Here is a 24,345-nt window from a genome sequence, read left to right as displayed (position 1 = left end):
ATGGTGTAATATCTCCGACAAAAAGGATACCTAGTTTTCATCGAAGTTTTCAACTTTGACTTAGATACTTGCAGCGGCGGCATAAATAGGAATCACTATTCTGCTCCCATACTGGGGCTTGAACTCAGAGCCTCTTGCTCTTCCTTAGCTTTTGTGCTCAAGGCTGGTGCTCTACCATTAAGCCAAAGCTCCCCTTCCCGTTTTTTAGAGGTTAATTGGAGATAAAAAGTCTCCGACTTTCTTGCCTGCCCTAATTTAAATGAGTCTCAGCCTCTTGAGTAGCTAGGATCACATGTGATGACCAGCACCTGGCTTTATTTATCAGGGTGTTCTTAACTGCTGTGAAATCTAAAGTAAAATGCAATGGCAGGTCTTGTTAGAAAAAGGCTTTATTAAATATTTTCTTCAGAATGTTATAAAAAAAATGTTTTTCTCCTGATTACAACACATGATTGAGAGCTCTGTAAATGTATCCAGTCACGAATAAAACCTAGTTTAGCACTGATCCACTTTTACTTCCATTTCCTTAATTCACATTCTTTTTCCTTTCCTGAGTTCAGCTCTTTGTTCTAGTCTTCTGCCCCCACAAACTGTGACTGAGAATTAGATCCCCTGATCTGAGCTGTGCTGCTACCAACTAGGGAGAGGCAGCGGGGTGGCGTGAAGAAACCCGGGTCAGAACCAAAGGCTGGAGGATCGGGACACTGATAAACGCAGCTCCGTCCACAGTGCCCAGTGATTTTTATTTTGAAGAAAGGGGAAAGCCCCCCACATTTCCAAAGGGTAAGACCCCGGGGCCGGGGGGGGTCTCCTGAGGCTGTGTCCTGTAGCTCGGACTGGGCTTTGGTAGAGACCCTCAAAAGCCCCACGCGAGGCAGACCTGGAGCGGCCTGCAGCGGGCGCCCGCTCCCCGCAGCTCCTGGCTGCTCCCCAGCGCGCTGCTCCGCGGGAGCCACGGGGCCTGGCAGGGCGCGTGGAGGAGCTCCGGTCACAGCTTCTCAAAGGGGAACAGGTGGGCAGCAACCGCTTTCCTTCCCCTTCTGCTTGTCTTGGGGCACTTGGGCTTTTGCTCCTCTTCAGCTTCTCGGTTTTGGGGCCACGAGGCAGCCAAGATTCTGGCCGTTTCTGCCTGTGAGCTGGTCCCCTCCTCCTCGTCAGAAGAGAGCCCGCCTTCCCCCTCCTCGGGGGGAGCTGCTGCCTCACTCTGGAGGGGCGGACAGAGACCCAGGGCTCAGCCACTGCCACGGCGACGCGCCTTCCGGAAGCAGCAGCCCCCTGGGGACCTGCCACCCTCCAGCCCGCCCGGGGCCGTGTGGCCTGCAGAACGGGGACACGGAAGGGGCAGTGCCTTCTGAGCACGGCGCGCATTCGAGCAGGTACTTGGACCGGGCTGTGAGCTGGGCGTGGGGAAGCAGAGGCCGCTGGCCAAGAGGCAGCCATATCTAGGGACAACCAGCCGCTGCTCCCGTCCCCGACCTCACTTCTGACCAACACTTCCTCAAGTGGCCACACACACAGGACCAGCTCAGTGCCAAGGCCCTGAGACAGTGGCGCCCCGGGAGGGGGAGAGCCTGAGCCAGGCTTGTGGAACAGGCAAAGGCCCCACACCCACCGTGGCTCCATAGCGACGCCTCAGCCTCTCGCGGATGAGCAGCCCTCGGACCAGCAGCTTCCAGTTCCCCACGGCGCGCTTCTCTCTCTTCTGCAGACAGAGGCCAGGAGAGAGCAAACACTGAGCACTGACATGCTCAGGAAGAATGTTCAGATGAACCTGGGGATATGCAAACTTACCGGTGCGGCTCTAGGTTGAAAGACAACCTGTCAATCATACCAAGTTTCATCTCCCAAATAGAACTGATTTACAAAATGACATACTTGAAATCTACCAAGCAGAGTCCTCTGCTGACTTGCTGCTGGCTGCAATTCTCAGGGGATGCGGTGGCAATTCCTTTCAAGGCGGGGCGGGTTGGTGGGCACAGCTAGTGGCAAGTGTGAAGGGAAGGGGTGGTGGGCGGAGCCTTTTTTGCCCATGCTCACTTCCTACAGTGTCTTCGGCAAAGTGAAAGCGGGGGAAAGACACAAACCCCCATCTTTGCAGAATCCTGGCTGCCTCTTGGCCTGCTAGAGGGGCTGGGGCACAGGACAGAAGCAGCCCCGCCGTGTGCCTGCCCCCTCACCTCCTTCTCCTTCTTCTCCACAAGCGCCTGCTCGTTCTCCCAGGCGGCCAGAAGCACATCTCGGAACTCCTCGCAGACAATGTAGCCATCCGTTCTGTGGGGACATCACCAGTGTCCCTCCCTGAGCCCCACCCGCCCCGCACTCGGGTGTGCACTCGCACACATACACAAGACAGAGCACAGTCAGCAGGAAGGTTGCTGACCCCACTCTGGTCTCCACCTGTGACTCCCCTAGGGCGGAGCTTTAGCCCGGGGTTACAAGGACACGGGCTTTGCCGGATTTATCGCCTCGGTCAAGCACTAAGGTTGACTCTACTCCTGTGTCAGCTTTCCACCCCCCGCGCCCTCCACGGAAGGCCCACACACGTGGGGTGGGAGTAGCCTCCGTGGAAATCGAAGCCGGTGATGGCCTGCACGCAGTCGATGTCCAGTTTGCGGGCCACGCGGTGCAGATTGGGCAGCCTCAGCTGGACGCAGCCGATGGGCATCATGCAGGGCAGGAAGAGGTACACATTGCCAAACTCATTCCGAGGCACCTGCGGAAGGACACGTGGTAGGACATCGCCAGCGGCCAACAAGGCAGCCCCTCGCTGCCCTCGCTGCCCTCCCTCACCTTCCCGTCCACAGCCACGGGGGGCTGGTACTCCTCAGTCTGCCAGTGGCCAAACAGACCCAGGTCATTGTGGTCCTGCAGGTGGGGCTCAGTGAGCCGGGCCTTCCGTGCCCGGTTGGAAAAGCCTTTCACCATCTGCTCCAGAGAGAACAGCCAGTTACGAGGCTTCTGACTGCTGAGTGCTGCCCGGCTGCCCCCGGAGCTGGGGGTGCTCACCGCGATGCGCTAGTCCCTCGCCAGCCCCTACGGCACTCCCGGAGCCGGGCGGGATTCTACCCTCGGCTCCTGGCCCTGTTCTCCAGGCTGAAGGTGGAAGTTACTAGTCTTCTCAACAAACCAGAGAGGCAGTTGTCCTTTTGTCTATTTTACGGCTGAGTGACTGAGGAAGGACAGCAGTCCACCTGCGGTCACAGCTCGCGAGGTCACGTGCTGTGCTCTGCACTCACACCGCTCGTACAAAGTGGCCTTCACTGAAGGCAGCACGCCACCCAGATCACTATCTGTTCCCCTCCAGTGTCACCACCAGCCAGCCACGCCACCTGCGCAAAGCACACACTGCCTAGGACCGCAGGACCCAACATGTCCAGAGGCCAAGACCGAGCTTTTTCGTGTGGCGCTAAGGCGTGAAGGGTGGGGGACTGGAAACACACCCGCTCCTACGGGCAGGGCGGCCCAGGCCTGGCCCAGGCAAGCTTCCCCTAGAGCAAGCGCTGGGAGCTTTGTACGGTCACATGTGCTCTCTGTCGTATGACTTGGTCCTCACTACCCTTTACTATCACAAAGCCTGTGTTGAGATGGAGAGCCTAACCACCAGCCAATGGTAAGCACTGGTCTTGTGTGTCCGGCTCTAGTTCACCCCCAGCCCGGGGAGATGCTGCTGAAAGCAGGTCGCATCTCAGTTGAGACTTAAAGGGACCAAAAAGAGGCTGGCTAGGAGACACGGCTGGAAAGAGGACCTCTGGGACCCAGAGGAGACAGTGTGGGAGTGAAAGCTCACACGGGACTATCTCAGACAGCATCACCCGCAACAGGTGGGCAATGTGGGCCTCTAGCGACGGCAGCTGGGGTGGGGAGAGGGCAACCGGTGTGTGGCGGTCGTGCGCATGTGTTCGGACCGATCCACAAAACTGACACGCAAGAAAGGGGTTTAGCTGGGACAGAGACTGTGCCTGGTGTCCAGGGGACGCCGAGGCAGGAGCTGGGACGCCAGAGGTCAGAACAAACAAGGGATCTGAATGGCTGGGGACTGTTCTACAAGTGTGCTGAGCAGCACCAGTCACGTGTGTCATCTGTGACACAAGTCGCAAAGTCATACAATTAAGTCATCAAGACTTAACAAAAGAAATGTAATCTCATCAAAGTCTTAAGTATTTATAACACGTTCAAATGACAATAGTTGGGCTGTCTTAGAATAACATTAAAAATGTTAGGCCGCTGTCTGCTTTTGTGGTTTTCAATGTGGTGCGCACTGTTTGTACAAGACAGTGGTAGCCTAGACTCAAGAAACTGCCTCTGTGCTAAGGAACACCAGAGAAGGGTGGGATGTCCAGGGTGCACTACGGCAGCCCCTCCCGCCAGGCCTCTGCTCCTCAACGTGGAGCCCCAGGGCTCCTTCTGGGCACAAGAGGCGGCCCGGGGTTGCTGCCAGTGTGTGAGTGTGTGTGTGTGTGTGTGTGTGTGTGTGTGTGTGTGTGTGTGCTGCCAGTGTGTGAGTGTGTGTGTGTGTGTGTGTGTGTGTGTGTGTGTGTGTGAAGCAGACCTTTGACCTCCCACAAGTTCACCACACGCACCCCGGGCTACTTTCTGACTGACGTCCTGCATGTTTCGGAAGATGCACTTCTTGCACATTTCTTACTAATGAACAATTGAACTGCTTGTCTCCTCAAATGCTGCTCAAGGCCAGGGGAGACCAAGGCGGCAGGTGCTCCGCTCCGCCTGCCCTCCGGCCCTCCCGTGGCGCCCCACCCCGGCGACCTTGTAGGGCACTTCTCCGAGCCGCACCACCCTCGCTTGTTTCAGCCACGTGTCCTTGGAGTGTAGAGTATGCACACAATCCCTACATGAGCAACAGGAAACAAGGCACAAAGTCAGTCGCGGCTGCGTGTGGGGGCAGCGGATGGGGGCGCAGCCCGTGCGCCCTCTCCGCGTGCTGTCCCCACACCAGGCCCAGGCTCTCCCGAGAGGCTCCTGCCACGGCGCGGGCGCCCGCTACAGACACGCTGGCCCGCGAGCAGCGCCCGCTGGGGGCCGAGCTGCCGCACCCCCACGCGGGGAGAGGCAGCCCGTGGAAACACCACAAGCTAACACGCCATCGCAGAGACACGGGGCGGCAGCTGTGCCTGGGCCCATGACACTGGTGTCGCGACGGGGCGCATCTACTTGAATCTCACGGGGGGGGGGGGGGGTGTACTTCATGTTTACCCACAGCACAAACCACAGCAAACACACCATTTCACCCATTTTTACGTGTGCAATTGAGTGGCATTAGGTACACTCACACGGGCAACGGCAACACACGGGGTCTACTCCCATTTGAAACACCAATCCATTTTAGCTTTTGGAATTAATTCCTTTCTTCTGTATATTTCTGACTTACAATTGAAGCTTTTTAAAATTATCCTGTCTTTAACTTTACTTGTCCTAATCACCCATTATTTTATCCGCTGGCCCTTATTTTTGGTCCTGTTCTAGAGCTTGAACTCAGCACACTGTACTGTCACTTGACTTGTTCACGCTCAGCTGGTGATCTACCACACATGCCACACCTCCAGCCCAGGTTTTTGCTAGTTAACTATAGAAAGAGTTTCAAGGAATTTTCTGCCTGGGCTGGCTTTGAAATGAGATCTTCCAACCTCAGCCTCCTAAATAGCTCTCCTGAGACTTTAAGCTTAATAGCCATGCTTCCTCTTCCCAACAGCCTATGGGTGTGTGCATGGATTGACATCCAAGCGCATGTGCGCACACGCACACACACAAACACAATGGATGCTAATGAGATGAACCTACATTAGCAGCCCCCTGCCCAAGAAGGTCGCTACTCCCAGGTAACTGGCCGCCACACACACACACCTGGAGTAGACAGCTTCTCCACGACAGTACCCCAGGACTGCGGCCGTCTCTGGATAGATGGCCTCATATTTCAGCAGGTGCCGCTTCAGGGCATAGAGAGGATGGTTCTTATAGGTGCCAATAGCAGTGGGCAAAGGCTGGTCCAGGTGCTTGGCCTGAAACTGCACGCAGGACCAGACAAACGTTGAGCACGTGACTAGAAGTGACTAGAAGTGAAGCCTGAGGGGACTGACTGCTCTGACATCTGAGGACAGAGCCCAGATTCACAAACACTGGCTTGTAACATGGCGTCTCTACCTCCGGCCATGAAGATTAATCTAAAGCTATGGACAGCCAGGTGCTGATGGCTCACACCTATAGTCCTAGCTACTCAGAGGGCTGAGATCTGAGGTTTTTGTGGGGTCAGAAGGTACAGAGTGATGTCACTGTGCTACAACATGGTTCCCACAGGAAACCACAAGCGCTGCATGGACAGGCAGCTTACACTGCACTATCCTGGGGGTTTGGAGTAATCATAGAAATCCTACCACTATGACTCAATTCTGAGCACCAAACTCTCTTAAGGTCTCTCCAGCACCCCTCCAGACCCCTCCAGAGGGCCGTATGGAAGGAGCCGTGTGTGTGGAGCAGGGGAGGGGAGGGGAGGGGAGGGGGCACAGTGTCCACTGATGGCTTGGTTAGGTTACAATGCCACCTGCGTGCTCCCCATTTAACCTGTCAGGACTGAGTAAAATGAACCCAGGATGGCAACAGGGTTCCCGCGCATCACTGGAAGCGATGCTCCCCGAGCCCGGGCACCAGCCAGCCTGAGTGGCAGAGCGTCTGTGCAGACACGCGGAGCCCAGCCACCCGTGCACGGCGGCACTGCGGGAGTCGGCCGCCTCCGCTTCCTGAGGGGCCTTCCTGCCAGACTGAACACACTCACATCAAGTCCCTCCTCCCTGGAGACGCAGGTCTGTACGGGGGAGGGGACCTGTCAAGGGGGGCAATACGTATGTGTGTGTGAGGGGCCCGTGCACGCACAATGTTTGGGAAGCGAGTCCCCCCTTCTTTCCTGAGTTATATGACTTGCATATTTACTTGAAAGCTCTCAATTTGTAACGGGAACTAAAACTAGACTTCAGAACCTCAGACCTGGGTTCAAATACTCAGTCAGTTCATTATTCAACTGTGACAACTGTTACTGGTAAAATTAAGGTAATGATAACCACTTTACAGTACTGTGGTAATTAAATTACGTCACAGTAAAAATACCAACCTAAGTTCTAGGCATATCAGGTGCTCGAGACGGAAGTCGTGCGTTCCTATGAAATCCTGTGCGCGTCACACCTTACCTCTAGGTCTTCCTTCTTCTCCCTTTCCACAAACGGGCTCCGGTAGGGCCTCAGGGTCTCTGCCCACCACTCGGCATCAATGCGGCACTTGCGGGTTGCTGTCATCCAGGCTGGGTCGTACCGCTGTGTGACATCGCGGGCAAAGCCATCGCTGTCAAAGCCCACGACATAGGCCATAGGTTTGGTGGCATATCTGTGACAAGCCAGCGGCTGCCCCACAACCCCATGCACGCAATCCACGCACACCCATTTTCCTTCCTTCTCACAGAACACCTCCAGCCACTGGTCCACGCCGGCGGCTCTCCCCGCTTCTGCCTCTGCGCCATCGCTGGAGGTTTTCTTGCCCCTCTTACTGCCCGAAGAACTGGAAGACGCTGCTGAGAAGCCTGGGTGCTTACGGCGGCTTCGGCGCGGGGTCCTGGCGTCGCTCTTGGACCCCGCCCTTGTCCTCCGAGGCCCTGGGGCCCTCCTCTGCCTTCTGAAGCCAGGCTCAGAATCCTCGTCGGAGGACTGAGAGACTTCTCCGCTGGAAAGTTCAAAGTCAGAGCCACTGCCAGCCTTGTCACTGGCACTCTCCTCTTTGTAAGAGACCCGCGAGGCCCCCCGCCGCTCCCGGCCGCGTGGACAGCTCTTAGCCTGGCGCTGCTGCTCTGGGCCGTCCTGCCCCTCCTCGCTGGAGGACGCTCTCCGCGCCCGGCGGCCCGCAGCTGCCTTCCTCCTCTCCCCTTTGGCACCTGGCTTGCCAGTTCCCTCACGATTGGCTCTGTTGCTGATCTTTGTCTGGTTCTCTGGAATACAGCTGGAAGGTTCTGAGGCGCCTCTAGAACCTTCTGTGGATCTCTCCTTAGAGGGTTTCTTTGCCTGAAACAGTAGGAAATTTTGCTTTTCCTTTTGCTAATGATATGATAGGAATCCTACTACTTAAGAAAGTAAAGTCTCTGGCTAGAAAATCAGTTTACAAAGATGTCCCAGGCCGCCCACAGGCTAGTGTGTAAATAGCAGCCAAATGGGCCGCCCGAAGTGGAGAGCAGAGCAAAGAGCAAGCAAGGGATTTGGATTCCAGTTCTGTCTCATTAACCTGAGTCTCAGCTTCTTCAGAAAGAAGAGTCCCAATCATGAACACATGTACCTTGCAAAAAAACAACCCTAAGGTAGGAATCCAGCTGTGGTTTTAGAATACAGAACTCTTACTCGTATCCATCTAGACCACTGGACTTCAGAAATGCCCATGCCTCCAAGAGCACGCAGAGCATCTCAGGACTGAGCGCACCCCACATCGCTGATGAGGACGGGGCCACCTACCCGACCGACAGACAGAAGCCCACACCTGCCAGCCCCCTGCACTCCACGCTCAGATCAGGGTGCTAGACTCCAGCCCCTCACACAGCCAACCTCCCCTGACGCAAGACAGGTGCAAGCAGCCTCGCGAGAACCCAGCTCCATGAAGATTAGCTCCTAAAACTACACTAGATAGCTCATGTTACACTTCTGAACTCCCATCTCTTCTCCTTGAAACCCTTGTGTCCTCACCTTTGCTCCCGGTAACTTGAGAGGAACTGGCTGCAGGGATACCACCAGTCGAGTGAGCAGCTGTAGAGCCCGGAGAATCAGTAGGAATAGCTATGCCAAAAACAGACAACACAGTTATCCTAAGAAAGTAATCAAGACCATTAACTTAATGCAGTTTGTTGCTTATGACAGAGAAAAGGTGGAAACAATCAAACTACTTGATGAAATGGCAGAACTTTCAACACCTGAAACAGAACTGTCCACTATGTTAAAGAAGTATTGTTTCTAAAAAATGTATGTGGCTAGGCACTGGTGGCTTACACCTATAATCCTAGCTACTCAGGAGGCTGAGACCTGAGGATCACAGTTCAAAGCCAGCCTAAGAAAGTAGATGACTCTTACTTCCAATTAACCTTCAAAAAAGCCAGAAGTCGGGCTGGGGATATAGCCTAGTGGCAAGAGTGCCTGCCTCGGATACACGAGGCCCTAGGTTCGATTCCCCAGCACCACATATACAGAAAACGGCCAGAAGCGGCACTGTGGCTCAAGTGGCAGAGTGCTAGCCTTGAGCGGGAAGAAGCCAGGGACAGTGCTCAGGCCCTGAGTCCAAGGCCCAGGACTGGCAAAAAAAAAAAAAAAAAAAAAAAATGCCAGAAGTGGAGCTTTGGCTCAAGTCATAGAGCAATAGTCTTGAGCAAAAAAGCTCAGGGACAGTGCCCAGACCCTGAGTTCAAGCCCCAGGACTGGTGCCAAAAAAAAAAGTATGTGATCACATTTTTATAGAAAAATGCTACACATAAGTAGGAATACAGATGTGACTACCTGAAAAAGGACCCATACACAGGATTATGGATGTTACAGAGGTATATCTTTCCGCATGGGGCTGGGGATATGGCCTAGTGGCAAGAGTGCTTGCCTCATATACATGAGGCCCTAGGTTCGATTCCCCAGCACCACATATACAGAAAATGGCCAGAAGTGGCGCTGTGGCTCAAGTGGCAGAGTGCTAGCCTTGAGCAAGAAGAAGCCAGGGACAGTGCTCAGGCCCTGAGTCCAAGCCCCAGGACTGGCCAAAAAAAAAAAAGAGTGCTTGCCTCATATACGCATGTCAAATCTGTTAACCAGGCTGTGGCTCTGAAAATTCTGTTGACCTTCAAAGATGGAGCTCCATTATGGAATGAAAGATGTGTGTACTGAAGACTACTAAAGCAGCCCCAAGAAATCAAGACATAAGTAAAAGCAAAGACATCCACATGTATACACTGGAAGACTTTATGTTGTCCAGATAGCAATGACATCTAGATCAATCTACAGATTCAACAGGGTTTCTATCAGAACACCCATGGCTGCTGAGGTGGGCTCAGGCGCTAGAGCACCTGCCTAGCAAGCATGAGGTCCTGAGGGTCAAGCTCCAGTACCACCAAACTACAACAGCCTTTTTGGCAGAAATGGAGAAACAGACTAACAAATTCATATGGAGTTGGAAAGAACCCCAAATAGTGCACTGTGGATGAATAACCAAGTGACACTCACACTTCTGATTTCAGAACTTACTACAATGCTACAGAAAGAAATCATCATAATGGTACAGAAGTGACATATGACAGATATGGAGGCCAGAAATAAACCTATACATTTGTGACCAGTGGATATTCCCCCATGGGGAAAAAATAGCTCCATAAAAACTGGTGGAAATAATTTTTAAAATAGTTGAATAGTCTAATCAAATGGTGCCATACATCCACATGCTAAAAATATAAAGTTGAACACCTTCAACCGCCTCAATACAAGAGCAAAACCTTACATTTTCATATGAGATGACAATATGAAGGTCAGGCTTCATAACCAGGGATTTGGCAATGAGTTATATGTGACACTTAAATGAATAATGCCATAATGAACAAAAGAAAAATAGGTATCTGAGGCTTTGTCAAAATGAGAAACATTTGTCCTCCATCAAAAGACTATCAATAATGATCACCTACAGAATGGGAAAAAGTATTTGCAAAGCATCTGACAGGTGACTAATAGCTAGAACACTTACCCTTCCACAAAAGAAACAAGTGAATCTAAGTGAGCAAAGGATTTGCACAGACATTCCTCAAGGTTACTCAAATGACAAGTGAGTATATGAAATGACATGCATCATCTTTAGTCATCAGGAAAATGCAAATCAAAACCACAGTGAGGAAGTACCCTCTGGCACCCATTAGAATGATGACAGCAAAAATAAATAAACAAAACACAAATGTTAAGCTGGGTGCTGGTATCTCACACCTAATCCTAGCTACTTAGAAGGCTGAGATCTGAGGATGATGGTTCAAAGCCAGCCCATGCAGGAAAGCTCGTGAAATTTTTCTCTCCAATTAACCACAGAAAAAGCTGGAAGTGGTGCTGTGGTAGAGCACTAGCCTTGAGCAAAAAGGAACTCAGAGACAGTGTCCAGGCCGAGTTCCAACCCTAGGACAGGTGAAAAAAAAAAAAAAGTTAAACGTAAAGCCAGGCACTGGTGGCTCCCAGCTGTGCTCCCAGCTACTCAGGAAGCAGAGACCTGAGAATCACAATTTGAAGCCAGCCAAGGTAGAAAAGTCTATAAGACTATTATCTTCACTTTACCAGCAAAAAGTTGGAACTACAAGTACAGCTCAAGTGGCAGAGTGCCAGCTGTGAGCAACAAAGAGGACCGAGATAGAGATATGAAGTGCAAGCCTCAGAATTAGCATAAAAAAAACAAGAAAAATGGGGGTTGGAGGCATGGTTCAGTGGGTAGAGGGCTAGCCAATGAGCAGAAGTGTCAGGTACCAAGTTCAACTGCCAGTCGCAGACCTTAAACAACAACGACAAAAAGAATATAGGGAAGACCAACCTGGAAAACATGATGCAAAGTGGAAGCTAGACATACAAGAGCACATGCTGTATGGCCCATGGACATGGGACATGGACATGTCCACACCAGGTAAATCCCGACAGACAAGCAGGCTGGCTGCTGTGCAAGGGGTGGGGGAGGCTTGTCACAGCTTCTACCCGCAGGTTTCTCTCCAGGCGACTCTTTCATGGCAGAGGCTTTCGCCCAGGGCTTACACCACCGTTTCTCCAGACCCAGTCAGCTCATGTTTATCGAAGCATTCTGAATAACTAAATTAGACTGTCCCGTGGCGGCACCTGCAGAGCTTCTGTGCACGCCCCACACACTCCCAAGGCGTGTTGTCAGAACACGCAGCACTGAGGGGTGAATGACCATGCGCACTTCACACACAGCTTTCCTGTCCCCAGTACTACCTGTAATCTGCCTTCAGTTTCTCCCCCGACTACCTTCTTTATATCCACAGTCTCTGGCCATCTGATGTCATCTCCAGCTTCCTGGGTGCGCTCCATGCCCTGACGCAGGGGCAGAGCACCCCAGATTCCTGTTGGCACCCTAAGTGGAAACTGAACATGGCCAACAGCTCCAACTCCTGGGCCAAATGTGAAGAAGACGAAGCTGCCTCTGTAGCTGGGGAGTCTGGTCCTTCCTCCAATCCTCCGGGAATCTAAGTGTATGAGTTCACGCAGTCTTCCCGGGATAAAGCCTATTTTCATTAGGAAACAGTGCACCAGAGGAGCCACTTACAAGAACCAGCTCCTCCTCATCACGGGCAGAGTAGATCGCAAATCTCCTTTCCAATGTCGTCTGCAGGCTGTCTCCCTCATGGACCGAAAGATCTGCATTCACCGTAAACGTCCCAATGAACCTGGAAGAAGCGAGGCACGCCGTGCAGAGGGCGGGGAAGAGGGAACTCCCACTCCCTTTCTCTCGAGAAAATTAAAAGCAGGAGTGAATCCTGAAACTCGCCACCTCTGTTCTCCTTCCATCCTGGCTCCCGGGGTCACTGGAGGGCCCCCTCAGGTGACACCTCCCTGGTGTCACCTTCCTTCCAAGACTGCCCACCTGAGACAAGCACCTGCTCCACGTGGCACTCCTCTGCCGGAACCCGCCTCGTGCTACCAAAAGGACCTGCCGCGTGCCAGCCTCTCCACCAGGCCAGAGCCCTTCCACAGCCAATGCTGTGCCGTGCCCACGCCTGGCGGCTACCTGCCACCCCAGAGGAGGACTGCAGACCCGGCCTGAACCCAGACCAAAAGCCAGCCAGTCCCCACCTGAGCTGTGCGGGCGGGGCGGCTCACCATTTCACCAGGTTTGAGAGGAAGCACAGGTCCACATCCTCAGGATGCATGCGGGTGAAGCGAACTGGGATGATGGAGAGGGCAATAGCCAGCAGATCTGCCTGCCGACAGACGCCATTGCGATAGAATCCATTCGCCAGCAGGCACAGCAAGTGAACCTGCAGAGGAGAAAGGAGGAAGGCAGGCACAAAGTAGCAGGGATTTGGCGGGCAAGTTTGGACACTGCCAGTTCTACATGCCAGGAAGTACAGTATCTAGCATTAGACACTGCCCAACACTCGTCCCTCCCCGGCCTCTTCTCTCCATGTACTCATTCTCTCCAAGAGACCATCACAGCTCAAAATACATTGTTTTTTTTTGTTTTGTTGGTTTTTTTTAGCAGTCTCACCTTTTAAAGATACATATAGCAGGATAGCAGAAGAAATGTGCCAACTTCTGCTGTTCATTCCAACAAGACCAGGAGGAAAGTGAGGGGGAGACAGCAGGACTTTGGGGGGGGGGTATGGAGGGAGGGGAGGGTTTGCTGGCTGCTCTGGCCCCACCCCCCATGAACGAACCCACTCTCTGCTGCTGTACCCACCACACCTTTTCCCTCCTCTGACCTAGCCCCACCCATCCTTCACTAACCTACTGTAATGGTTCTGAAAATGTCGATCCTTCCCCTCTCCCACACAAAGCTTTACATCATCATCTATCACAACTGGCCTCCCATCTCAGTCACTAAGAGCCTCCCTATTTTAATTAGGAGCACTGCCTTTCTCTCTCATTTGTGCTTCAAACCCTAGCTTCATCTTGATTTCTCTTTGATATCCAGCACTTACCAAGAGATGAAAACCCAGCTGGCTCACTATGCCCCCTTGGGCCTCTGAGGGAGACACCTCCCTTTTAATGGCCATCAAGTCTTTTCAGGCTGGGGCCAGAGGGTTTTAGATTTGGGATTTTGTCTTGAAGACCCGCACAGACCTTTACCAGTTAGCATTTCTAACCCAAAAGTCTGAAATCTGAAATGCTCCAAAATCCCACGCTTTTTGAGTGCTGCTGAGATTCTCACTCAGAAAGTTCCCAATTTGGAAGCATTTCAGATTTTGGATTCTTGGACTAGGGCTGCTCAGGCTATGTCAGTCTCTATCCCCAAAATGCCACATGGCCTTGCTGGGTCTACATCCACATCTAGTAGCTGTCAGCTAAAGCCAAAAGTCATCCCGACTTTAGCTAAGATCAGAATTAAGGTTATTAAATTGTTGAAAGAAGAGACAGAAAGTGAGTTTGTTATTCCAGTAGAATATTCCATTCTATTCCAGGAGGCTCTGCCACATACCAGGCACTGCACTACAAGTTACTTCACATATCATTCTGCCTAATCCTCCCAACCACCCTCCAAATAGATAGTATTATTATCCCTATGGGTAATAATATCTACCATTACCTCACTAGGTAATAATACCTAGTTTTTCTTATTCTCTCTGGGCCTCTGAGTAAAACAAAGGTGCAGAGAGAAGAAGAAATTTGTCAAAGTCATTACTGAGTAGCAGAATCCAAACAAGGCCCCAGCTTGACCGGAACGCCACGTTTTTTCCTCCTAAAGAACTGTCCTCTGCCAGCCTTCCTTGTCCTCACCTTGTGCGTATTCTCATGGACTTCTTTGCTGAATCGTTTCATCATCCTCCGGAGGTATGTCTCAAACTCCACTTTTATCTTCTCACTGCAATGCAGGGTGAAAAAATCCCCGAGTGAAGTGGGAAGGAAACAGCAAACCTCCCTGCCCAGTCAACTCCTCCTGCTTGTGACGCTGTGAGTTAGGGCACAAAGCCATGCTTCTCGAGCAAATGCACATGCCTCTGCTCCTTCTTACCTACAAGCCTGCCCTCGAGAGAGGAGCCGGCCAGCTCAGCCCCACCACCCAGCTCCACGCAGCTCCTGAGTACTGCTGTCTCTCCCACTCCTCTTCCTCCTGGTCGTGTTGGAATAAACCCCAGAGGTTGTAGCATCTCATCTAAAGCGTGCAGTCTACTGCCCATGGCCAGCACCAAGTCCTGCCTCACAATCAGGCCGCAGAGACACAGGTCCTCTGTCTGGCCTCCCGGTTCCTCCTTAGCAGTCACTACATTGCCACTAAATCAGTAGTCATTTATATGATACTCTTCTGGTGAAACATCTCTTACAATGCTCAAGAAAAATCTGATGCTGGAACTGGGGATGTGTGTTAGTGGTAGAGTGCTTGCCTCGCATGCATGAAGCCCTGGGTTCCATTCCTCAGCATCCCATAAGCAGCAAAAGCCAGAAGTGGCACTGTGACTCAAGTGGTAGAGTGCTAGCCTTGAGCAGAAAGAAGCCAGGGACAGTGCTCAGGCCCTGAGTTCAAGCCTCAGGACTGGCAAAAACAATAATAAAAAATACAAAATCTGATTCTTCTTGAGATACACATGATCTTCCCTTCTCCTAATGTAACCATCCTGCAAGGCAACTTCATCATCAACCCTTCCAACAAGTCTCCCAGGCCACGGAGGCTGCAGGGCTCTGGGGGTCCTGGGACAGGTGAAAGCTCCCCACCACAATGGACACTGTCTCGTCTTCTAGTGGAATGTGGGGGAAAAGCTGAGTGCTGAGTCAGATGACCAGGATTTAGGCCATGGCTCCTCTGCATAGTGGCTCAGTGAGTTCTGTAATGTTACTTGAGCACACTGAGTCTCTGGCTTCTCGTTTCTAATATCAGTCTCGGGATCAAGTAAGATAGGGATGATCTACCAGCTCAGTCTGCTCCTGCCTCCACCCCATGCCAGGACACAAAGGCTTGTCATTCCAGTCCTACTGGCAAGCACAGGGCTCTCTCTCCCGAGGCTCCTGGCCACTCTGATGCTCAGCTCAGCCTGGCTCGTTGAAGTAAATGAAGTACACTTGTTATGGAGAGCAGGCACCCAAATGCAAGGGCTTTATCTTACCTTCTTTCTCTTGCTTTTGCTTGCTCTGGTGTTTCAATTTCTATCTCCACTGGCTTCACAGGCAGAACAGATTGACAGAAGGCAGAATTTTCTCCTGTGTCCCCTGGCACAGGTTCACCAAGTTCTACCAACAACAATTTTTAAGTCAGTAATAATGCCACACAGTGGTGGCTCATGCCTATAATCTTAGCTATTCAGGAGGCTGAGATCTGACAATCACAATTCAAAGCCAGCCTGGGCAGGAAAAATTCTTATCTACAATTAACCACCAAAAAGGTGGAAGTAGAGCTGTGGCTCAAGTGGTAGAGGACCAGCCTTGAGCAAAAGAGCTCAGGGACAGTGCTTAGGCCTTCAAGATTCACAAATGACAAAACCAACCAACCAACCAACCAAAAAGACAATGCTGTTTGAGTGTCTATGTCAGTGAAACAGCAGCCAGGTGAGAACTTCCCACCTTCTACACTGCTTAAGAGGCTCTGCAGAGGCGTGACGTGGGTTTCTGCCTTGCACATGGAGCTCTGTACGCAACGTGAACACCCCTGCACCACCCTACATGCTTGTGAGCACTACCTGAAATGAGCTAAAGTTACTTAACCGGACCCAACCATGAACTTCACTGGCAAAAGCGCCTTTCAAGACATTTAGAAGCCATGATACCCTTTGGCAATGAATACACCTAATGACAAAAGCTATATGCCTGGCCCTAATAAAATAAACTGGAGCTTCTTGAAGTTTAGCCAAGCCTGGCTAAGTGCTGGTGACTCACACCTGTAATGCTAACTACTTGGGAGGCTGAGATCAGGATAACGGCAATTTGAGCCACCCTGGGCTGGCAAGTTCACAAGATTCCTCTGCAACCACTACTTGGCCATCAGGACATGCAACTGTCATTCTAGTTATGTGGGAGGCCCAGATTGGGAGGACTTCAGTTAGAGGGTAGCCTGAACAGAAAAGACCACAAGACTTCATCTCAACCAAAGAAGCTGGGCATAGTCGTGTGTACCTATCACCCAGTTCACACAAGCACCCAGACAGGAAGCCAGAGCCTACCTCAAAAATGACCATCATAGGGCTGGGGATATGGCCTAGTGGCAAGAGTGCTTGCCTTGTGTGCATGAGGCCCTGGGTTCGATTCCCCAGCACCACATATACAGAAAATGGCCAGAAGTGGCGCTGTGGCTCAAGTGGGAGAGTGCTAGCCTTGAGCAAAAAGAAGCCAGGGACAGTGCTCAGGCCCTGAGTCCAAGCCCCAGGACTGGCAAATTAAAAAAAATAAAAATGACCATCATAAAAAAGGGCTTAGAAGGGTGGTTCAGTGGTATACAGCCTGTCTAGCAAGCACGAAACCCTGGCTGCAAATGCTAGTACAGACACAGAGCCAAGAATATCAGGTGCCTGACATACAAATGGTCTTAAAAATTAGGCCTGGCACAGTAGGCCCCTATAATTCCAGCTACTCATGAGGTGAAGTTGGTATATTGCCAAGGCCAGCCATGGCAAAAAGTTAGCAAGACTCCCAATTCAACAAAAACACCCAAGTGAGATGGTGTCTGTAACCCCAGCTGCATGAAAGTTTAAGTAGGAAGGTCACAATTCAGGCTGGCCTGGGAAAAAGAAAAAAATGTTCAAGAGACACTATGTTGTCAAGAAACAACATAGGTAAAGGGTTAGGGTTGTGACTCAGGCAGCAGAGTCCCTGCCTAGCAAAACCAAGGAAATGAGTCCAAACCCTATCCCCTCCCCCAAAAAAGCATGTCAAAAGGACACAGATGTGGGGCTGGTATGAACTCAGTATCCCTCACAATCTGAGGGTTCCCAGTGGATGCAGAAGCAGGCTCACAATGCTGTCTTGGGCCTTAACCTAGCGTTTATAAGTAACACCAAAGATATTACACAAATTTTAAACAATACCACAGGACGCCTTACTGTCTACCTGCAAAACCAAAACACAAGACAGGTTTTTTTAAAAAAGAAAGAAAAACAGGACTTTTCAAAACTGGCAGTAATCTCAAAAAACAAACAAACCCCAAAAGGTGGCATATTTCAGGTATGCAAGGTGATGCACACCTATATTTCTAGGCTTAGAGGATCAGGAGTTCTGGCCAGCCTGGGCTGCCTATGACCCTGCCTGAAACAATAGCTGCGGGTGAAGTTGAAGCTTAGTGGCAGAGTGTTGGGGTCAGCTGTGCCTTTAAGGGGCCACAGCTGACCTTGGCCTGCCCCTCCCCTTCCTGCCCTTGTCACGAAGAGAAGGCTCTGCTCCTGGGGCAGCACATGTGTAATGGAGAACACCCCAGAAACCCCATCCTTGGGGGGCAGGGGCTCCGCCCCTGAGGGAGGTCCCCCGACATCACTTGATGGACACCTCTAGTGCCCAATATGTTCTCCCTTTCCCTGTGCCCTCCTTTGGGGTATATCTGGGGGGCTCCTCATTTGAATAAAGTAGAACGTCCCAGAGACGTCTCCGAAACTCCACGTGCCCGCGTCTTCCTTGGGCTCGCGGGCATCGGGGTTTCGCACCCACAAGCGCCCCAAGGCTAAACCCGGGACCCCAATCCCGCGTCCGTTACCCTACTGGCCGGAGAGGGCGTGAGAGAGTTGGTATGGATCCCCCATGAAGAGTTAGGTAAGCCGCCCAGGACCCTTCTCCACGTGATGGGGAGGGATAGAGTTAAGCCCGGCAATTTAACAACCCCGACAGCAGAGGACTTGCCTACTACGGGCAATGGCCTGGGCTACATCCCCAGCAACACACACACACACACACACACACACGCACGCACGCACGCACACAAGAAAAGGGTTGACTATAAAGATACTTTTATAACAACTGCTAATGCCTGCTTACATATTTGCAAGAGTTAGAAATTGCAACTTATTTCCAAAGAGTTATAAAATGAATATTCCTAAGGAAAAGAAAGATGCATTCAGTGTGGCCACACATTCAAGTGCTCCTTCTATCAAAAGCAGTACCAGAAGGAAAAACTGGGACAGAGCCAGGGCAGAGGGGACACTGCCCAAACAGAAATGTACTCATTACCTGACGTATGTAACTGTAACCCCTCTGTACATCACTTTTATAATAGCAACTTTTAAAAGCAATACCAACTGCAACATTATTTCCCATCTCAGTTTCAAAGGAAACAAGAGAATTGCAGAAAGTGATAGGAATCCAACAGTTGTGGAACAAGGTAGATGCTTCACCTTCGACCTCCTCCCAATCCTCTTCACTTTCCTCCTCGTCCTCTTCCTCGCTGTCTGTACTCACAGGTGACTCCCTCTTGGGCTGTTTCATCTTCTTCCGGTCACTGGCAAAGTCCCTGTATTAAGATCACAGAGAAGAAAATGCTGCCAAAGCAGAAAGAGGCCAGGCATTCCTTTAAGCCCAGCTGCTCTGGGAGCTTGTGAGTTTGAGGCAGCCCAGGGCTATGCAGTGGTCTCTGTCTCAAACAAACAAACAACCGGGAAAGAAGTTAATCATCTACGAACTGTCATTTTTTTTTTTGGCCAGTCCTGGGCCTTGGACTCAGGGCCTGAGCACTGTCCCTGGCTTCTTTTTGCTCAAGGCTAGCACCCTGCCACTTGAGCCACAGCGCCACTTCTGGTCATTTTCTGTATATGTGGTGCTGGGGAATTGAACCTAGGACCTAATGTATAGGAGGCAAGCACCCTTGCCACTAGGCCATATCCCCAGCCCCCAAACTGTCATTTTTGTTTGTTTGCTATCAAGCTGTAACTAGAATGGTTAGGGAAAGGTTAAAAGAAACCACAATGGTACCATGAGTCCCACAAGCAAAGTTGTGATACGTGTGTGTATACACGTGCAGTTCGAGGTCTAAATATAACATTTGGACATGATAAATTAAACAGGACTCTAAACCAAAGGAGGAGGGTCTCAGGAGAGGATCAAAAGGACTCAAGAGCTTTGTGCATATTATTATATAAAATGATGCTTATTGGAATGAACTCCAAGAGATGGAAGCAAGAGGTTTTTTATTTTACTTTTTTGTGGTTCTTTTTTTCCCCCTTCCTGTTTTCCCCCTTTTGTCACTGTTTTCAATTTCTGTACCTTTCATTTTGTATGTAAGTTTATCTGATTTGGGGAGGGGAAGGGGAAGCACAGAAATGGTGTGACAAGAGTGAACTAAATCAGCATGATACTCACTAGATTTTTAGCACAGACATTCAAATGTCTGTGCATGTGTGCCAGCACCAGGCCTTGAGCTCTAGGTCTTATGCTCTTACTTGGTTTTTGTTCTACCATTTGAGCCACACCTCAAGTCCAGGTTTTTGCTAATCGGGATAAGGGTCTCTTTGATTCTGGGTTGGCTTTGAATCATGATCCTTCAGATCTCAACCTCTTAAGTAGGTAGGATTACAGGCGTGAGCTACCCACTCCCTGCTAATTCTCAGTTTTGAGCTCTTTATAAAACCTACTAGTTTTTGTTTGCTTGCTTTACTAGGGATTTAAGCCAGGGCTTTGTGCTGGCTGGTTGGGCACTCTACCACTTCAGCTATGCCCCATATTTTCATTTTTGTTTTGTTTTCAGGATAGAATCTTGCTTTATCTAGACTGGCCTTGAAATCACCATCTTCCTGCCTCTGTCTCCTGAGTAGATCGAATTACACGTGTCACCATGCCTGACTTGGCCCACTACTTTTTGCTAACATCCTGGCAACAAGTATCTCCACTTAGGATTGTTGTGCCAAGTCGCGAAACCACCACCAAGAAGTCCACCGAGACTCAGACATTCCGAAATGCAAAAGCAAGGCAAGGCTTTATTTAAGCAAGCTGCAACTCGGGCCTCGTCCTACCCACTGACACAGCGGAGGTTAGGAGGGAGCCCCGAGCTGTGATTACACAGGGCTTATAAAGGCAAAGAACAAGGTTACAACAATCAGGTGTTCAAGCAAGCAAGATTAGGACACAGGTACAAATCTGATTGGCTCAGGGTTCGATTCTAAAATGGGGCTCACATGGTAAAATGGGGTTCACGGGGTAAAATGGGGCCTGACTTCAAAGTCTGGCACTTCAGGATAAACAGAAGAAATGCTCACACACTATGGGTTAGACCACAGTCAGCTCTTGGGTAAGAGGGAAAGGCTTGCTTTGGCAGTCCCGTTTTGTTTGGTTTAGTGTTTCTGGAGTTTGAACTCGGGGCCTCAAGTTCACTAGGCAGGTACTCTACCACCTGATCTGTTTGTGAATAACCCTGGAATGCAGCAAGTGAGGGGGTACCTGGGGAGCAGTGAGCTCAGCCTCATCTAGGTCTTCATAGTCTAAGGCCTCCCCTACCCTTCCACACTGCTGCCCTCTGCTGGGCTACTCGCCCATGTCAGGATTACAGATTTATCCTCTGTCCATCCTCTCTTCAGATCATCAACTGGTTTACAGTCTGCTACACATTAACATGAATGTTCATCTGCTACAAAAATACTGGCATCCATCAAATAAAAAGCCAAGCTCTAGATGCCTTAGGACACCTGGTAATCCTAACACCCGGCAGACTGGTGACCCAGGAGAGGGTTGAGAATCAATGAGAAGTGCAGCAGATGGCTTCAGATCTGTATCTTGATGGAAGAAAGGGGGGATGGAGGGAGGGCCAGAATGTGCTGGCCCGAGTACTGAGGGCCCACTGGGAGGAGGTAGAGGGCTCTTGAGGAAAGCAGCACAAAACAATGCACACAGTACACTTACAACGTCAGGTACCTCCTGGCTAGAATCCTCGTGAATGTGAAAGAGCACTGGACCAAGAGTCACAAGACGGAGTTTCCTGCCAGAACTGCTAGAATTTACTATGTAGCATGAACACACAACTGCAGGCTGCCACTGTGCTCATGTGAAAACTCTGAGAAGTCCCCAGCTCTTTCTCCCCGAGCTTTACTCAGAAGACTTTAAAGATTCCACACACACCATCCATCTCCCCCACTCCCGCTTCTCTGCTGTGCACTTAACGGTGGGCCTGAAGCTTTCTGCCACCTTACCTGAGATCTTCTCCCTCACAGAAGGCTTCTCCCTTCACGACCTTGACGTTTCCAGCTTTACCAGTTGCCTTGGCCTCTTTCTTTTTTGCTGGACCCCCTGCATCACTGCTGCTTCTCTTCCTCTTAACTTCCGGAACTTTTGAGAGACAGCTCCTCTTTGGGGGTTTTGATTTCTCAACTTCAAAGACATCTAGGCAACCAGGCAGAACAAGGGGTGAGGGGTGACAGGAAAGGTGGGTGCAGGTGGCTATGGGTGAGGTCGTGGAGAGACTCTATCAGCCTCTCCGCACCCCATCTCCATTCCATGCCTGGGCAGCGTCCTCCGCTTCCCTCCACCTGCAGCCTCGCCTATGTTTGCAGTAAAAACCATCGTGTTCACTTTTTCTTTTTCAGTGCTGAGAATCAAATCTGAGGCCTTAACTACTGGGCTAGTGCTCTACCAGTGAGCCGCATCCACAGTCTCAAACCATCACCCCCACCAGCGTTTTACTCTACTTTTCCTAAGACTATAGAAAATACCATACTGGACTCAAAACCAAATTCCAAACCTTAACCTTCAGCCCATTTCCCCACCAGGGAATACCTGCACTCACTTGTTAGCACTTTGTTTATTGGCTATCTGACCAGGCTAATGATTTGAGGGGCATCCCACTGCTCCTTAGGAAAAGGTTTTAAGCTTGTCCACATTTCCCACAACCCTGTTTCTCCTAATTGGTGTTGCTGCCACGTACCTAGGCCAAACACTGCTCAAGGAAAGAACAACTGTCGGGGAGTCCTTTCCTCCCAACCTCAGCAGAACTACCCCAGCCACCTCAGCAAGCTGAGTCTGGCACACCTGGAATGCTTGGAGCCACCATGATTCAGACACCAACTGTCTTTCCGATTTGAGGCATCTTTCCTGGCTGGGCATCCCTAAGCCTTAAAAACCTAAAATCTAATTCTGCCATGCTGAAGATTCGGAAACATCCCAAAATTCAGATTTCAGAATCTGCAATATTCAACCTGCAGTAATTTAGAGTCATTTTAATTTCCTTAAAATAATTCCTTTTTTATCAAAGGGAAAACTTAACTAGCTTATGAAATTTTAGTTAATTATAAACTTTTGGTTCATAACCTAGGTAATTAATTATAAACTTTTAGTTCATAAACTAGGTAAAGTAGGGTAACTAACATGTGACCTATTTTACTTCTATTTATTAACAAGTTATCTTAATACTTTAATAATACGGCCAGGAGGGATATTTTCCCATTTGCAAATACATTCATATTACATGATAAATCTTCCTTTGCCTTTCCATTACTTTGCTTCAATTAATTTTGAAAAAGAGAAGACATCCTAACTTTTATTAAGGTTCCAAAAGGATGTGTAACATGAATCTGAAATAACAAATTCATCCTTTCCTTTTTTGTAGTCTGTCCTGCCTCTCAAAACAGGCATCTGTATATCCCAAGTGTACTTTTGCAAGTGGGGGAAAGATTCTCCTTTATGACCTAAATTAAATCGCAACTTAGTTCAAATATGTTATTATTGGGAACTTGTTTTAATACTAGAGAAATCACCGATTCCTTAAAGTATTTTATGGAGAGTATTCCTTAAAGTATTTTATGCAGTCCCATAATACAATCATAAAGCAAAAACAGGGAAGCACTCTGAACAAAAGAATTATTTCAAAATTTGATATTTGGCACCCAGGAATTATTCTAAAGCCACTTAAAGGTCTATGATTGGACAGTCCGTGTAGGGTACTCTTAAAATCAGAATTTCTGGATCATCAATCACTGGTGGCGTGTTCCTGTCATCCCAACTATGATGGGAAGTTAAACAGACGGCCTGGGCAAAAAGGGGAAAGTTCTATATTCGATATAACCGGTGGGCAGCAGGCGGAAACGGGGCGCAGGCACTCCTTCAGCTGAAAGGGGACGCCGGTCTGGGCGGGGAGTGGCCAGGAAATCGAAACAAAAAAGATGTGGGGTGCAGCGGCGAGGCTGACCCGGCCGGGCTTGCCGTCGACCGCAGGCGCGCGCCGGGCCGGGCCGGGCCGGGGCTCCGCTCCGACGCCCGGGAGAGGGGCGCGTCCTCCGGCCCAGGAGAAGGGACCGCGCGCCCGCGAACCCGAGTCCCTAACTCGGGTGGGACTCGGCTTCCGCTGGAGTCCCGGAGCCGGTGCCCGGCCGCACGCTCCGCCCCGGCCGCCTGACGCGAAGCAAACACCCGCCCCCCCGCTCCCGACCGCAACGGCCCAGAGGCCGGGCTCCGCGTCGGGGCGACGAGGACGCGAGCGCTGCGCCGGGAGCCCCGGAACGCGAGCCGCGGACGCCCCGGTCCCCGCCCCCGGGCCTCCCCGCCCCGCACAGCCCGCGGCGCCGCGCGCTCACCCGCCTCCTTTTCCTCAGGCCGGGCCGCGCCCTCGCCCTGGGCTTTCTTGTCGCGCTGCTGGCAGCCCCGCGGGCCCCGGCCTGCGGGCCGCTTCCGAGCCATGCTGCCCGGGCAAGACTCGGCTCGCGTGTGGAGCGGCAGCCGCGGGAAGCTCCGCCCAGCGCGGGAAGCTCCGCCC

General features: G+C 51.0%; 1 protein-coding gene across 3 annotated transcripts; it reads right to left on the bottom strand.

Moving 5' to 3' along the window:
- Window positions 1–724: 724 nt before the first annotated feature.
- Xpc (XPC complex subunit, DNA damage recognition and repair factor) lies at window positions 725–24,309 on the bottom strand. Of its 3 annotated transcripts, none has more exons than XM_048356328.1 (16): window positions 24,167–24,309; window positions 21,791–21,980; window positions 19,010–19,125; window positions 15,806–15,929; window positions 14,484–14,568; window positions 12,867–13,024; window positions 12,313–12,433; window positions 8,724–8,813; window positions 7,194–8,054; window positions 5,860–6,020; window positions 4,765–4,846; window positions 2,791–2,925; window positions 2,544–2,713; window positions 2,178–2,271; window positions 1,613–1,702; window positions 725–1,204 (listed from the first exon to the last, which is right to left on the bottom strand). In XM_048356328.1, exons 1-16 carry the CDS (start codon window positions 24,267–24,269, stop codon window positions 989–991), a joined length of 2,796 nt encoding a protein of 931 aa, XP_048212285.1. In that variant the 5' UTR covers window positions 24,270–24,309; the 3' UTR covers window positions 725–988. The 3 variants fall into 3 exon arrangements, 1 of the variants encoding a protein (XP_048212285.1); XR_007212407.1 differs by lacking the exon at window positions 725–1,204 and having other exon boundaries at window positions 1,600–1,702; window positions 2,542–2,713; window positions 7,194–7,611; window positions 7,645–8,054; XR_007212406.1 differs by lacking the exon at window positions 725–1,204 and having other exon boundaries at window positions 1,600–1,702; window positions 2,542–2,713.
- Between the last annotated feature and the right edge of the window lie 36 nt (window positions 24,310–24,345).

Source organism: Perognathus longimembris, chromosome 10, assembly GCF_023159225.1.
Source record: "Perognathus longimembris pacificus isolate PPM17 chromosome 10, ASM2315922v1, whole genome shotgun sequence".
In the NCBI taxonomy this organism is placed as follows: domain Eukaryota; kingdom Metazoa; phylum Chordata; class Mammalia; order Rodentia; family Heteromyidae; genus Perognathus; species Perognathus longimembris.
The sequence above is the reverse complement of the archived record's forward strand: the minus strand, read 5'-3'. Positions and strand labels throughout refer to the sequence as shown.